At 36.2% G+C, this 16,066-nt stretch overlaps 1 protein-coding gene across 1 annotated transcript in view; it reads left to right on the top strand.

The window, feature by feature from the left end:
* MYO5B (myosin VB) overlaps positions 1-16,066 on the top strand; it is a 575,225-nt gene that overhangs the window by 320,051 nt on the left and 239,108 nt on the right. The window contains exons 8-9 of the mRNA XM_053701104.1: positions 4,652-4,759; positions 10,482-10,591. Coding sequence (XP_053557079.1) covers positions 4,652-4,759; positions 10,482-10,591 — 218 coding nt within the window. The remainder of the gene's footprint in view (positions 1-4,651; positions 4,760-10,481; positions 10,592-16,066) is intronic.

The following is a 16,066-nucleotide window of genomic DNA, read 5'->3' as shown; positions in this document are numbered from 1 at the left end:
GTACTAATTATCATGTTGCTTGCTAGGCACTGCTGTGCAGTATATCCAGAAGCCTGTAGAGGTTTCATTGACTGTAAAAATCTCTTAAAGAATGTTTATCTTTTGTTAAGATAACTTCTTTTGTAATAAATGGGAATTATTTATTTAATCTCGCTTTGATTTAAAACGGACAAAAAACAAGAGGTAACAGCTGCTTTCTGGCATTTTATTTTTATTAGTAAAAGCGCCACCAATTCTGTAGTTTTATCACTGACTCATTACTTCAACTGCTGATTTATTAGGTGTTTACTCATATGTGCTAATAAATTAATTTATATAAAAATCATTAAAGGGACATTGAACATTAGATTTTTCTTTGCATAAATGTTTTGTAGATGATCCATTTATATAGCCCATTTGGTAGAGTTTTTTTTGTTAAAATGTATAGTTTTGCTTTTAAATAACATTGTACTGATTTTCAGACTTCTAACCAAGCCCCAACGTTTTAGATGTATCGTAATGTCTACAGATTCAAGCTTGCTCTTGTGTGTCTAATTGGTATTTCTTTCATGTAATTGGCAAGAGTCCATGAGCTAGTGATGTATGGGATATACAATCCTAGAAATAGTGGCAACGGTGTTAGTTTAAGCAAATATCAACCCCTTCATAATATAGTATGCTGAAATAATAGTAGATATATAATCTATTCAGTATTCATTATATACCAGTTAGTATCACTGGTGAAGTGTAGGAGAAGGGGGGTGCTGACTGTCTGATAGATATATAGGTACAAAAAAGAGAGAGAAGTTTGACAGCACTCACAAAACACTATATAGTAACAGTATGCATTGAAAACCGGATTGTGTCCAGAACTGGTTATTAAAACGTAACTTTTACTAATGATAGAATAAAAAGGGTGGTAAATAATACCAAATGTATAACATAAATATGTGAGAGATACATTTAAAACTTAGATTAAGAAACAGATCAGGACTGTGTGTGTGAGACTTACTTCCCTGGGTAATAGTTCAAATACACCGTAACCCTCAGGGCTCAGAGAATACACGGATTGCTCTAAAGCTAATCTAAAAAGGGGATTGACCCCAACAACATTACCTAATCTGAGCAATACTGGTACCTAGAGCAGGAGAGGAAACGGTTTATAAATGACTGATTAAGGAAGGCAATTGCCACATCAATATGAGCTTAGAAAGGTCCCAGGTAAACACAAATTAGCAAGTCTCATGCACACAGACAATGCCTGATGTACATTTCGCCGCTAGCACGGCTTTCTCAGAGGCTAAACAACATATTTATGTTATACATTTGGTATTATTTACCACTCTTTTTATTCTATCATTAGTAAAAGTTACGTTTTAATAACCAGTTCTTGACACAATCCGGTTTTCAATGCATACTGTTACTATATAGTGTTTTGTGAGTGCTGGGTACTGTCAAACTTCTCTCTCTTTTTTGTACCGATATACAATCCTACCAGGAGGGGCAAAGTTTCCCAAACCTCAAAATGCCTATAAATACACCCCTCACCACACCTACAATTCAGTTTTACAAACTTTGCCTCCCTATGGAGATGGCGAGGTACCAATCAATATTTTAGAAAACTTTGCTATTTTCAGGGCTCTTCAGGTTTGGCCTCTGTTGAAGAGAGAACCATTAATTTGTTTTCAAACAGACAATATCACAACTGTGGCATATGTCAATCATCAGGGTGGCACTCGCAGTCCCCTAGCTATGAAAGAAGTATCTTGGATGCTTTCTTGGGTGGAATCCAGCTCATCTAATTTCTGTGGTACATATCCCTGGTGTAGACAATTGGGAAGCGGATTATCTCAGCCGTCAGACTTTACATCCGGGGGAGCGGTCTCTCCATCCAGATTTGTTTTTTTCAGATGGTTCAGATGTGGGGTCTTCCAGAAATGGATCTGATTGCTTCCCATCTAAACAAGAAACTTCCCAGGTATTTGTCCAGGTCCAGGGATCCTCAGGCGGAGTCGGTGGATGCATTAGCAGTTCCTTGGTTTTACCAACCTGCTTATATCTTTCCGCCTCTAGTTCTTCTTCCAAGAGTGATCTCCAAGATCATCATGGAACAATCGTTTGTGTTTCTGGTAGCACCAGCATGGCCTCACAGGTTTTGGTATGCGGATCTTGTCTGGATGTCCAGTTGCCAACCTTGGCCACTTCCTTTAAGACCAGACCTTCTGTCTCAAGGACCATTTTTCCATCAGGATTTGAAGGTATGGAAATTGAACGCTTAGTGCTTAGTCATAGAGCTTTCTCTGACTCAGTGATTAATACTATGTTACAGGCTCGTAAATCTGTTTCTAGGAAGATTTATTATCGAGTTTGGAAGACATATTTCATGGTGTTCTTCTCATAATTTCTCCTGGCATTCTTTTAGAATTCCTAGAATTTTACAGTTCCTTCAGGATGGTTTGGATAAAGGTTTGTCTGCAAGTTCCTTGAAGGGACAAATCTCTGCTCTTTCTGTTTTATTTCACAGAAAGATTGATAAGCTTCCTGTTCCTGATATTCACTGTTTTGTTCAGGCTTTGGTTCGTATCAAGCCTGTCATTAAATCATTCTCTCCTCCTTGGAGTCTTAATTTGGTTTTGAAGGCTTTACAGACTCCTCCTTTTGAGCCTATGCATTCTTTGGATATTAAATTACTTTCTTGGAAAGTGTTGTTCCTTTTGGCTATCTCTTCGGCTAGAAGAGTTTCCGAATTATCTGCTCTTTCTTGTGAGTCTCCTTTTCTGATTTTTCATCAGGATAATGCATTTTTACGGACTTCATTTAATTTTTTGCCTAAAGTTGTGAATTCTAACAACAACACAGAAGAATGTGTTTTCACAAAGATGCATTTTAAAGATATAGATGCGAATAATTACATTCATGCTAACAGCTGTAATTTGAACAGATGGAAAGAAAATATTCCCTTCAGCCAAAGCTTGAGAATTAGAAAGAACTGTACAAAAATAACGGATTATGAACAACAGATAGGAAGGAGTTGATTAAATATAAAGCAAAAAGAGAAGAATAAGACAAATATTGATGCACAGTTTATAACAACTTATAATAATGATTTTAGTATCATGAATATAAATAGGGAAATTGTTGTTCCCTCTTTGTGTCCTAATCCTAAGAATTCTTTTGAGAGATCCTGACATTCTTTGGATGTTGTAAGAGCTTTGAAATATTATGTTGAAGCTACTAAAGATTTCAGGAAGACTTCTAGTCTATTTGTTGTCTTTTCTGGTTCTTGGAAAGGTCAGAAAGCTTCTGTCGTTTCCTTGGCATCCTGGTTAAAGCTTTTGATTCATCAGGCTTCATGCCCCGCCTCAGAGAATCACAGCTCATTCTACTAGATCAGTTTCCAATTTGTGGGCTTTTAAGAATGAAGCTTCAGTTGATCAGATTTGCAAAGCAGCAACTTGGTCTTCTTTGCATACATTTATGCAAAACAAAACAAATTAGATACTAAAAGTAAATTGGAAACTTGTTTAAAAGTGCACCCTCTGTCTGTATCATAAAAGCTTAATTTTGTCTTTTATGTCACTTTAACCATCTGTTATGTCTCCCATTAGTATAATTTACTTTCGTGACGAGCTCTGGAAATCCTTGTGAGTACCTACTTGAAAATCATATAAGATTTGATTTATTTTTATAGTATTTCACCGATTTTTATGTTCTTACCAAAAATATGTTGACATTGAGTGACAGGGTTTTTTTCAAATTGTTTGGTTGTTTCACTGATAATTGGAATAGTGTTTTAAAAAAATGCACACGTTGCTATATATAGACACTACTATAAAGAATAAAGTGAAACACGTGTTTCACTTTATCTACTTATCTGAATCGCCGTTAGAGGGCTTTTTATTTGGATGTATGCTGGTAGTTGAAGTGTGTAAGGGAGTTTAAATTTTCTGTGTGTTTTCGCTTAACTACTATAAAGAATAATATGCACAGATGCTGATCTAAAAATCCATTATTAAACCTTTTAAAAACTTACTTAGAAAGTTAGCACTTTTGATTAGGTTGACTGAAACACCCAGTGAAAGTAGACACTCCCCCCGTTCCTCTGCATATGAAAATACCCTTTACACAAACAGGAGCAAGCTGGAGTAAGTTTATACTCCTAAAACTTTGGGGCTTGGTTAGGAGTCTGAAAATCAGCACAATGTTATTTAAAAATAAGCAAAACTATACAATTAAAAAAACAAAAACCTGTATGGGCTATATAAATGGATCATCTACAAAACATTTATGCAAAGAAAAATCTAGTGTATAATGTCCCTTTTAGAGCCCATGTCCTAATAAACATATTATTTGGTTACAAACTATTTATGTTTCTAAAGTATCCAACCAAGATTTGTCAAGCTGTGATCTAGTCATGATTTGAAAGATCACGTTTTTAGATTTTCTTCTTTAAACCTCACAAACAATATTGTGAAAGTGCTTTGTTTAGTATTTTATCGGCAGTGAACTCGAGTTTGTTTCAGTAATATATTTGGATAGGTATTGTGATGCATGTTTTCAAAGATAAAATTATGATGGCTACATTCTTAAATTACAGCAACCAAAGAGGAAGTGCTGTGTAACAGAAATTCTTTGTCTTTTTTTATAATTGTCTTTTCTTTTATCTTAACAGCACAAGCTGAAGACTTTTTTTACACCAGTCAAGGGGGTGACACAGTTATTGATGGGGTGGACGACGCTGATGACTTTGAGAAGACAAGACAAGCTTTCACTCTTCTGGGTAAGGTTCCATTTTAATGGTATTTGTAACAGTGTTTGTATATTAAAGGGACAATAAAAGTCAGAATTTCACTTTTATGGTTCTGAAGCAGGATTGTGCAGGATTATATGCACACCACTGAGCATGTGCAAGAATTCACAGTGTATACATATGAGTCTGTGATTGGCTGATGGCAATCACATGATACAGAGAAGCAGGAAACTAAAGTAAATATTGAAATTTGTCAGCAAAAATCTACTGCTCATTTAAAATTCAGAGCATGTGTTACTGCAATGTAAACAATGGCATGTCAGACTTGGCTAACATTTATCTTATCTCTTTGTTATGTCCTGTAGCTATATCACATTAACACTACATAGGGCTTTTTTAATTATTTATGCTGCCTTTATTTCCCTGTGATTTTAACATTTAGATTTTTCAAAGCTGAGATCTGCATGTGCAGACTTCACTATTCTAACCTCACAATCTATCTGTCCCTAATTTGCCTCAGAAGTGATGATATTGTAAAACAGAGCACATTTTCCTTAAAACATTACAGTGGCTAGCCTTTTCAACTCAAGGAACAAGTTTGGATTACAGCAAACGAGGTGTTAATGTACTGAGAAAGATTTCTCAGTCAGTTGGCATGTTTGCTTATTGCAACACTACGCAAAAGACTTGTAATTGAAAGGTGTTTATGTCCTTTTAAGAACCTTGTTGTGTTTGGAAGTGGTGTTAAATTTATTCTGATCAGATGGGCAGTAAAACATATTTACACAGAACAACAGTAAAGGCTGTGAAGGAAGAAATTGCATAAATAATTAAACTAGTTATAGTTGCACTAGACTAGAAATCATTATGCATAAGTTGTCTATGAGATAATATATTTGCATTGTGATTTGTCCATTTGTTGAACGTTTTAAAGCGGGTCAGTTTGCAAAATTCAAGAAACTTATAAAACCACAGGGCTTGATCAAACGCACATGGGGAAAAGCCTGCTGCTATATTGTGTGATTGGTGCGTGATCAAAACGCAGATACAAAAAATGTACTGACCACTCCCACGTGATACCAACATCTATGCATTTCTGTGGAAGTGGCAGCACCATATATCCTATATATTCTGCCACTGAGTAGGGTCTTTTTATCATTATATTTTATGTTTAAAGGGACATGAAAGCCACAGTTTTCCGTTCATGATTCAGATACATCATACAATTTTAAAAATAGTTTCCAATTCACTTTTATTATCAATTTTGCATATATATATATGGAGCATTATATGGTAGGCATTCATGGAAACACTGCATTCTTGCTAAACTGCTACCATATTGTTCTCCTGAACCTACCTAGGTGCATTTCAACAAAGGATACCAAGAGAACAAAATAAATTTGATAATAGAAAAAAAGTATATTTTATTTTACTGTTTTTAATATTCAGCTCTGAAACAATATACTTATACTTGCTAGCTAATTATAGCCTGAATTACATTCTATCGACAAATTGCTCCCCAAAAAGGCTTTTTACTTTCCAAATTCCAACCAAATTGGTCTCCGAGTTTCTTAAGTGATCACAATATGCTATACTAAGTAAACCAAAGCTTAAGTACACAACCCAAAATAAATAAGGATATGTTGCAAGTCCAATGGCAGTCAGCAGAAAGTGTACATAAAAGACATAAATTCAAAGAAGAGAGTGTCAAAAATATTGATTGTAGCGATTTTCATATACCTCATATAGTGACGTCTGTTCAACAGTAGTGATGCACATTTGTTTTCGGACAAATGCACATTCATCATAAAAATGGGGAATATTAGAAGAATGCACCAACGAAAAATTAAAGAAAAGGAGAAAAATACTGACGAAAATTGTCCGTATTCATTTGTTTAATTTTTTTATAAGAATCACATTAATCTAAGTATATAAGTATTGTATACTCACCTGTAGCTGTGAAACATTTACATTCGTTTTAACGAAAACAAATATAAATGTTTAGCACGTCCTCAGATCTCTCTGGTTAACGGTTTTGTGAAACAAAAAAGTGTCACAAAACACATCAAAAATATATTACAAAGTACAATTACACTCATTATAACACCATCTAATAAAATATATTTCTAAAAAATATTGCACACAAATGTTATAAGGGCTCAAAGATATGAGGTCTCGTGTTAGAAAAAAAAGGCAAGCAAAGGACTTTAACATTGAGATACATACATATCTAAAGATGGATATGTATGTATATATAAATGTCTATGTATACAGATGTATTTATATGTGAATGTATGTACTTACAGACATATATATACACATATTAACACATACATATCTAAAGATGGATATGTATGTATATATAAATGTCTATGTATACAGATGTATTTATATGTGAATGTATGTACTTACAGACATATATATACACATATTAACACATACATATCTAAAGATGGATATGTATGTATATATAAATGTCTATGTATACAGATGTATTTATATGTGAATGTATGTACTTACAGACATATATATACACATATTAACACATACATATCTAAAGATGGATATGTATGTATATATAAATGTCTATGTATACAGATGTATTTATATGTGAATGTATGTACTTACAGACATATATATATATATATATATATACACATATTAACACATAAATACATATGTAAACATATATAGAAGTGTATCAGAGCCCTTTGCAGTTAAATAGATGAAAATATGAAAAAAATCATTTTTATGCAATATTTATATTTAATAATGGTTTTAACTATGTATTTACTTTAAATATTTCACATTCTAATGTTCTACACATAGCAGAATATGTTATATGTATTTCTAAATATACTATCGTATGCAAAAGTTTAGGCACCCCTGACAATTTCCATGATTTTTATTTATAAATAATTGGGTGTTTGGATCAGCAATTTCATTTTGATCTATCAAATAACTGAAGGACACAGTAATATTTCAGTAGTGAAATGAGGTTTATTGGATTACCAGAAAATGTGCAATATGCATCAAAACGAAATTAGACAGGGGCATAAATTTGGGTACCCCAACAGAAATATCGCATCAATATTTATTAGAGCCTCCTTTAGCAGAAATAACAGCCTCTCGATGCTTCCTATAGCCTGTAATGAGTGTCTGGATTCTGGATGAAGGTATTTTGGACCATCCCTCCTTGCAAAACATCTCCAGTTCAGTTAGGTTTGATGGTTGCCGAGCATAGACAGCCCGCTTCAAATCAGCCCATAGATTTTCAATGATATTCAGGTCTGGGGACTGGGATGGCCATTCCAGAACATTGTACTTGTTCCTCTGCATAAATGCCAAAGAAGATTTTGAGCAGTGTTTTGGGTTGTCTTGTTGTCTTGTTGAAATATCCAGCCCCAGCGTAACTTCAACTTTGTGACTGATTCCTCAAAATTATTCTTAAGTATCTGCTGATATTGAGTGGAATCCATGTGACCCTCAACTTTAACAAGATTCCCAGTATCGACACTTGCCACAGAGCATGATGGAACATCCATCAAATTTTACTGTGGGTAGCAAGTGTTTATCTTGGAATGCTGTGTTCTTTTGTCGCCATACATAACACCCCTTGTTATGACCAAATAACTCAATCTTTGTTTCATCAGTCCACAGCACCTTCTTCCAAAATGAAGCTGGCTCGTCCAAATGTGCATTTGCATACCTCAAGCGACTGTGTTTGTGGAGTGTGTGCAGAAAAGGCTTCTTCCGCATAACTCTCCCATATAGCTTCTCCTTGTGCAAAGTGTGCTGAATTGTTGAACGATGCACAGTGACACCATCTGCAGCAAGATGATGTTGTAGGTCTTTGGAGGTGGTCTGTGGGCTGTTTGTGACCGTTCTCACCATCCTTTGCCTCCGATATTTTACTTGGCCTGCCACTTCTGGCCTTAAGAAGAATTGTGCCTGTGGACTTCCATTTCCTCACTATGTTCCTCACAGTGGACACTGACAGTTTATATCTCTGCAATAGCTTTTTGTAGCCTTCACCTAAACCATTTTTGTTGAACAATCTTTGTTTTCAGGTCATTTGAGAGTTGTTTTGAGGCCCCCATGTTGCCACTCTTCAGAGGAGAGTCAAAGAGAACAACTTGCAATTGGCCACCTTAAATACATTTTCTTATGATTGGATGCACCTGAATTTCAAGGCTTAATGGGCTCACCAAACTAATTGTCTGTTCCAATTAATCAGTGCTAGGTAGTTACAGGTATTCAAATCAACAAAATGACAAGTGTGCCCAAATTTATGCACCTGTCTAATTTCGTTTGGATGCATATTGCACATTTTCTGTGGATTCGAAACCTCATTTCACTACTGAAATATTACTGTGTCCTAATTTGATAGATCAAAATGAAATTGCTGATCCAAACACCCAATTTTTTATAAATGAAAATCATGGAAATTGTCAGCAGTGGGTGCCTAAACTATATATATATATGTGTGTGTGTGTATTTATACCTATAAATAATTATTTAGAGATATAGGTATAGATATATATTTTGCGCTTGTCCGATTAGTGCAAGAGCGATAACTTTTTTACTTTCAACTTGTAATACGTGCGCAACCCAATGTGTGCAAAAAGTTTAATTCTAGCACAATTAGCGATCTAGCAAAAGCGCTAAATAGCGCTCCACTCGTAATCTGGCCCATAGTGTTTAACTCCTGTGAAAGGTTTTAAACACATAATTAAAGTCAGCGATGCACAACGGAGATTAGACAAAAACATCTGGTGTCATGTGTGTAGCCACTAATCATCACCTAGTTCCCAGTAGTGCATTGCTGTCTCTGAGCCTACCTAGGTATGCTTTTTTACCAAAGAATACAAATGGAACAAAGTACAATTGATAAAGGAAATAAACTGAAAATGGAAAAGTCTCTGAAATCGCACGCTGTATGTGAACCATTAGATTTTAATTTTGACCTTCATGTCCCTTTAACGTACCTCCTCACTTTTGTGGCTGGGTATTGGGGACTCAGGAAGTTGACGCAGGCTGTCACTATTTTTTAGGTGGAGCCGTGTTGATAGGAGTGGGATCATGGGTGGTTAGTGGGCAGAATTATGGGTTTGTCTGGGGTGGTCAGTCGGTGGGTCTGGGCAGATTGTGGGCGTTTCTGGGTGTTTCATGGGCTGGGGGAAATTCTAAAAATAAGGACATTAGGCTGTTTTAGAGGGAATCTGGGACTGTCCTTCTCAAATAGGGACATATGACTGTCTCAGCAGGACAGAGCTCTGAATCAGGGACTGTCCCTCTCAAATAGGGACAGTTGGGAGGTCTACTTTAAGGCTTGGTGCGAAATCCTGACCACACTTCTAGAATGCCCAGGAATGTCCTCGGCCTGCCCTTTAAGACAACCTTTCACTTTATCCAGTGTGAGACTACTATTTTACTATTTTACAATCACAAATGTTTACGTAAACCATTTTGCATGCGTTTCCCATGCTCTGTGGTTGTAATCATTGATTATCGTCTTAATAATGTCATTAAACGTTTCCTTTTTTATCTGATAATAGTGAAAGGAAATATAGAAAGGATTTACTGTTTCATATTCAGCTAATTGTGTAGTATTCATTTAAAAAAATACCTCTGCAATGGAGTAAATATCTGTTGTGATCTTTTCTTGTATTTCAAGGTATCTAGATATTTTCTTTCTATGATTAAATAAAATATATCATATATATAACGGCACGTCTTTATGTATTGGCAGGAGTGAAGGAAACTCATCAGATGAGTATTTTTAAGATAATTGCGTCAATCCTGCATCTTGGAAATGTACAGATCGAATCAGAACGAGACGGTGAATCATGCAATTTACAGGTAAGGCAGAAAAAGTAAATGATTATTTATAAAGTTATATTGCATTTTTTGTAATTAAGAATCACTCTAAAATTCCTTGTGGGGTATTGAGGAGGATTAACACACATCCAGCATAGGTAAATACATTTATGAACATGACCCGAGCAGTTTTATGACCCTGTTTGTTTTCTGATAATTATATGTGAAAACCCTATAAACATTATAAATAAATAATCAAGATTTCATATTGACATAAAACAGTCAAGGACAATAAAATATCAACAGTACAGAGCAAGTTTAAGTTGTGCAATAAAACTGCCCTTACCACACTATAGGGCAGGAGTGGCGGAATGGCCAAGATGCAACCGACTTGTTGGCACTCTGCTTCTAGGTTACCACATATGGTTTGGTTTAATAGGCTTTGATTTGATTGTATTATATTGGGTACCAATTCCACCTTACAGTTGTCCCAGTAGCGGACTCAACAGAGGGCCCTAGTGCAAATTTTTTTGACCCCCCCCCCAGTAGTAATATTAATACTATACATGTTGCTCTGTATAATCATTTTGAGTATGTTTTTAAATAGATAGATATAGCTCTCTACACACAGATACACCCAAATCTATCTATCTCTATCTATTTTCATAAAATAAAAATAACTATTAAACTGTTTCTTAAAGGATTACTTTCTGTTATAATTTTTAAGCTAAACAACTAACATATTAAAGTTAATAAACATTAATTAAAACCTACTGACCTATATTGTCTCCAAAACGGAGTTTCATAACGTTCTAAAGTTATATCTTTTATTCGCCGATGATGTCACGTTATCCTGCCCACTATTTTCAGCACGGAGTGTTCAAAATACTTAAACCAATAACTTTGTGTTTAAAGCGCCATTTTGAAACCTAGGTATTGTAAACAGATTGGTACAGAGCAAAGGATACCCACGGAGTGGGTTTGGAAAACAATTAAATTTGCAGACAAGATTTCTGACATACGGTAGAGATATGTTAATGAAATGCTATTGATAAAAAGCGTATTTCGGGTAGTTATTTAGTAACAGGCATAGAAAATATTTACTTACAGTGGCCCTTTAATGCACCGTTGACTTTAACACACTAAGCGCATCTTCAGGTTAGTGCACAAGCGAATGCCAGAACAGGGTTTTGTAGTACTCCCAATAGAAGTCTATGGGGAGAGGGACTTACTGAGGCCGCACTGAACACCAGATGTTAGCACGCTTGTGTCTCTCGCTCCTGCACAATCTTTTTACTTTCAATTTGTGATATAAGCGCAAGAATAGAAAAGCACTACTGATTTAGCTTGAGCGGTCAAAGCACTCATAGGGGCCGATTTATCAAAGTGCCAACAGATATGATCCGCTGTAGAGGTCATATCCGCCGCACATTGATAAATGCCGACAGCATATGCTGTCTGCATTTATCATTGCACAAGCATTTCACTAGAAATACTTGTGCAATGCCACCCCCTGCACATTCGCGGCCAATCAGGGGGTGTCAATCAACCCGATTGTATGTGATCGGGCGCGTTGCTGTCCGCTGCCTCAGAGGTGGCGGACGAGTTAAGGAGCAGCGCTCTTAAGACCACTGCTTCTTAAAGGGACAGTCAACACCAGAATTTTTGTTGTTTTAAAAGATAGATAATCCTTTAATGACCAATTCCCCAGTTTTGCATAAGCAACACAGTTATAATTATACACGTTTTACCTCTGTAATTACCTTGTATCTAAGCCTCAGCAGACTGCCCCCTTATTTCAGTTTTTTTTGACAGACTTGCATTTTAGCCAATCAGAGCTGTCTCCATGGTAAATTCATGTGCATGAGCTCAATGTTATCTATATGAAACATGTGAACTAATGCCCTCTAGTGGTGAAAAACTATCAAAATGCATTTAGATTAGAGGCGGCCTTCAAGGTCTAAGAAATTAGCATATGAACCTCCTAGGTTTAGCTTTCAACTAAGAATACCAAGAGAACAAAGCAAAATTGGTGATAAAAATAAATTGGAAAGTTGTTTAAAATGACATGCCCTATTTGAAACATGAAGTTTTTTTTGGACTTGACTGTCCCTTTAACTTAAGTTTCTGTGGAAACAGCTGCATACAGCTCCACCAATGTAGCCACCAATCAGCAAGCGCTACCCAGTATTCTGAACCAAAAATGCACTGGCTCCTAAGCTTACATTCCTGCTTTTCAAATGAAGATATTAAAAGAACAAAGATAAAATGATAATAGGAGTAAATTAGAACGTTGCTTAAAATATCTATCTGAATCATGAAAGAAAACATTTGCATTATATATCCCTTTAATATGACTAATAGAACATTAGCAACAATATGATAAAATGCTTCATTGAGCATTTATTTAACAAAAATATTTAAACTCCATGTGTACAAAACAAAGTATATGACGTATGAAGCTGGTTTACTTATATAAAGCAACTGGGCAATTTATTCCAGTGATTGTAGTTTATGCAGGTAAAGTTAGGACATTAATAGCTTATTTATGTATGAACTTTGAAATGTGCAGAGCCCCCTACTTCAAGGCCAATCAAGTGCAAGCACTGACCTGTGAAGCCAAGAGCCTGCCCCCAACACCTCTTACACTGCGCAGGAGGGGTAAGGAGGAGTGGTAAGAGAAGTTGTTGAGAGAAAGCAGGAGGGGAGACCTGGCCTCTCACCTCTGCCCGTCTATGCTGCTCCTTATCTGTTGGCAGCTGTAAGGCAGAGCCGGGCACAGGTAGCAGGACAAGTTCATGTGTTCATCTGCCTGCTGTGATGCATAGAGATCTGCTTTAAGAACACTTTGATGTTGCACAGCGTAAAAAGGGCCCTGCAACCTGCCCATCCCCTGCACATGCCTAGGTATAGACTGTCTGCTATGGGCCCCCCATCACTTGGGTCTTGGTGCCGCTGCACCGGTGGTAGTTCCGCCCCTAAGTGGTTCAAATATAGTGCAGCTCAGTGATCACTTCCCATTAGTGCAGAATCAAACTCACAAATAAAATGCCACATTAAATAGACTTTTTTTTTTCTTTAAAGGGACAGTCTAGGCCAAAATAAACTTTCATGATTCAGATAGAGCATGTAATTTTAAACAATTTTCCAATTTACTTTTATCACCAATTTTGCTTTGTTCTCTTGGTATTCTTACTTGAAAGCTTAACCTAGGAGGTTCATATGCTAATTTCTTAGACCTTGAAGCCCACCTCTTTCAGATTGCATTTTAACAGTTTTTCACCACTAGAGGGTGTTAGTTCACGTATTTCATATAGATAACACTGTGCTCGTGCACGAGAAGTTATCTGGGAGCAGGCACTGATTGGCTAGACTGCAAGTCTGTCAAAAGAACTGAAAAAAGGGGCAGTTTGCAGAGGCTTAGATACAAGATAATCACAGAGGTTAAAAGTATATTATTATAACTGTGTTGGTTATGCAAAACTGGGGAATGGGTAATAAAGGGATTATCTATCTTTTAAAACAATAAAAATTCTGGTGTAGACTGTCCCTTTAATGTTTTCAAAACATATACAATCTTTTTCTGTATCTAATTTTTCCTGTCTGACATACAGCAGTGTGTTTAGGTCCTCAGTATAGCCTCAAACATATATCAGGAGTTCTTACTTATTTTCCCCTACGTCTGTTTGGATCGCTTTTCCATATTCCATCCCAACTACTTTTTCTATAAAGAAGTGCTTCTGTAAATGACTCCTAAGTCTGCTACCTCCAACTTCAGCCCTTAAAGGGACATGAGTCCTAAACTTTTTCTTTCATGATTCAGAACATTTTTAAAAAGTTTCCAATTTTACTTTTATTATCAAATTTGTTTTGTTCTTATGGTATAGGGAGCGACAAATCTGTTTAGCTTTTAAATATTATTACTGACTCTTTAATTTTAAACATAGGAGCCAGACAGTGGTATTTGTACATAGATATTTCTTTCATGTAATTAGCAAGAGTCCATGAGCTAGTGACGTATGGGATATACATTCCTACCAGGAGGGGCAAAGTTTCCCAAACCTCAAAATGCCTATAAATACACCCTTCACCACACCCACAATTCAGTTTTACAAACTTTGCCTCCTATGGAGGTGGTGAAGTAAGTTTGTGCTAGATTCTACGTTGATATGCGCTCCGCAGCAGGTTGGAGCCCGGTTTTCCTCTCAGCGTGCAGTGAATGTCAGAGGGATGTGAGGAGAGTATTGCCTATTTTGAATGCAGTGATCTCCTTCTACGGGATCTATTTCATAGGTTCTCTGTTATCGGTCGTAGAGATTCATCTCTTACCTCCCTTTTCAGATCGACGATATACTCTTATTTATATACCATTACCTCTGCTGATTTTCGTTTCAGTACTGGTTTGGCTTTCTACAAACATGTAGATGGGTGTCCTGGGGTAAGTAAGTCTTATTTTCTGTGACACTCTAAGCTATGGTTGGGCACTTTGTTTATAAAGTTCTAAATATATGTATTCAAACATTTATTTGCCTTGACTCAGGATGTTCAACATTCCTTATTTTCAGACAGTCAGTTTCATATTTGGGATAATGCACTTGATTCAATTATTTTTTCTTACCTTAAAAATTTGACTTTTTTTCCCTGTGGGCTGTTAGGCTCGCGGGGGCTGAAAATGCTTCATTTTATTGCGTCATTCTTGGCGCGGACTTTTTTGGCGCAAAAAAAAAATCTTTTCTGTTTCCGGCGTCATACGTGTCGCCGGAAGTTGCGTCATTTTTGACGTTCTTTTGCGCCAAAGATGTCGGCGTTCCGGATGTGGCGTCATTTTTGCCGCCAAAAAGCATTTAGGCGCCAAATAATGTGGGCGTCTTATTTGGCGCTAAAAAATATGGGCGTCGCTTTTGTCTCCACATTATTTAAGTCTCATTTTTTTTTGCTTCTGGTTGCTAGAAGCTTGTTCATTGGCATTTTTTCCCATTCCTGAAACTGTCATTTAAGGAATTTGATCTATTTTGCTTTATATGTTGTTTTTTATCTTACATATTGCAAGATGTCTCACGTTGCATCCGAGTCAGAAGATACTTCAGGAAAATCGCTGTCTGGTGCTGGAACTACCAAAGCTAAGTGTATCTGCTGTAAACTTTTGGTAGCTATTCCTCCAGCTGTTGTTTGTATTAATTGTCATGACAAACTTGTTAATGCAGATAATATTTCCTTTAGTAATGTACCATTGCCTGTTGCAGTTCCATCAACATCTAAGGTTCAGAATGTTCCTGATAACATAAGAGATTTTGTTTCAGAATCCATCAAGAAGGCTATGTCTGTTATTCCTCCTTCTAGTAAACATAAAAAATCTTTTAAAACTTCTCTTTATACAGATGAATTTTTTAATGAACATCATCATTCTGATTCTGATGACTCTTCTGGTTCAGAGGATTCTGTCTCAGAGATTGATGCTGATAAATCTTCATATTTATTTAAAATGGAATTTATTCGTTCTTTACTTTAAGAAGTACT

This window comes from Bombina bombina, chromosome 2 (assembly GCF_027579735.1).
Source record: "Bombina bombina isolate aBomBom1 chromosome 2, aBomBom1.pri, whole genome shotgun sequence".
In the NCBI taxonomy this organism is placed as follows: Eukaryota; Metazoa; Chordata; class Amphibia; order Anura; family Bombinatoridae; genus Bombina; species Bombina bombina.
The sequence above is the reverse complement of the archived record's forward strand: the minus strand, read 5'-3'. Positions and strand labels throughout refer to the sequence as shown.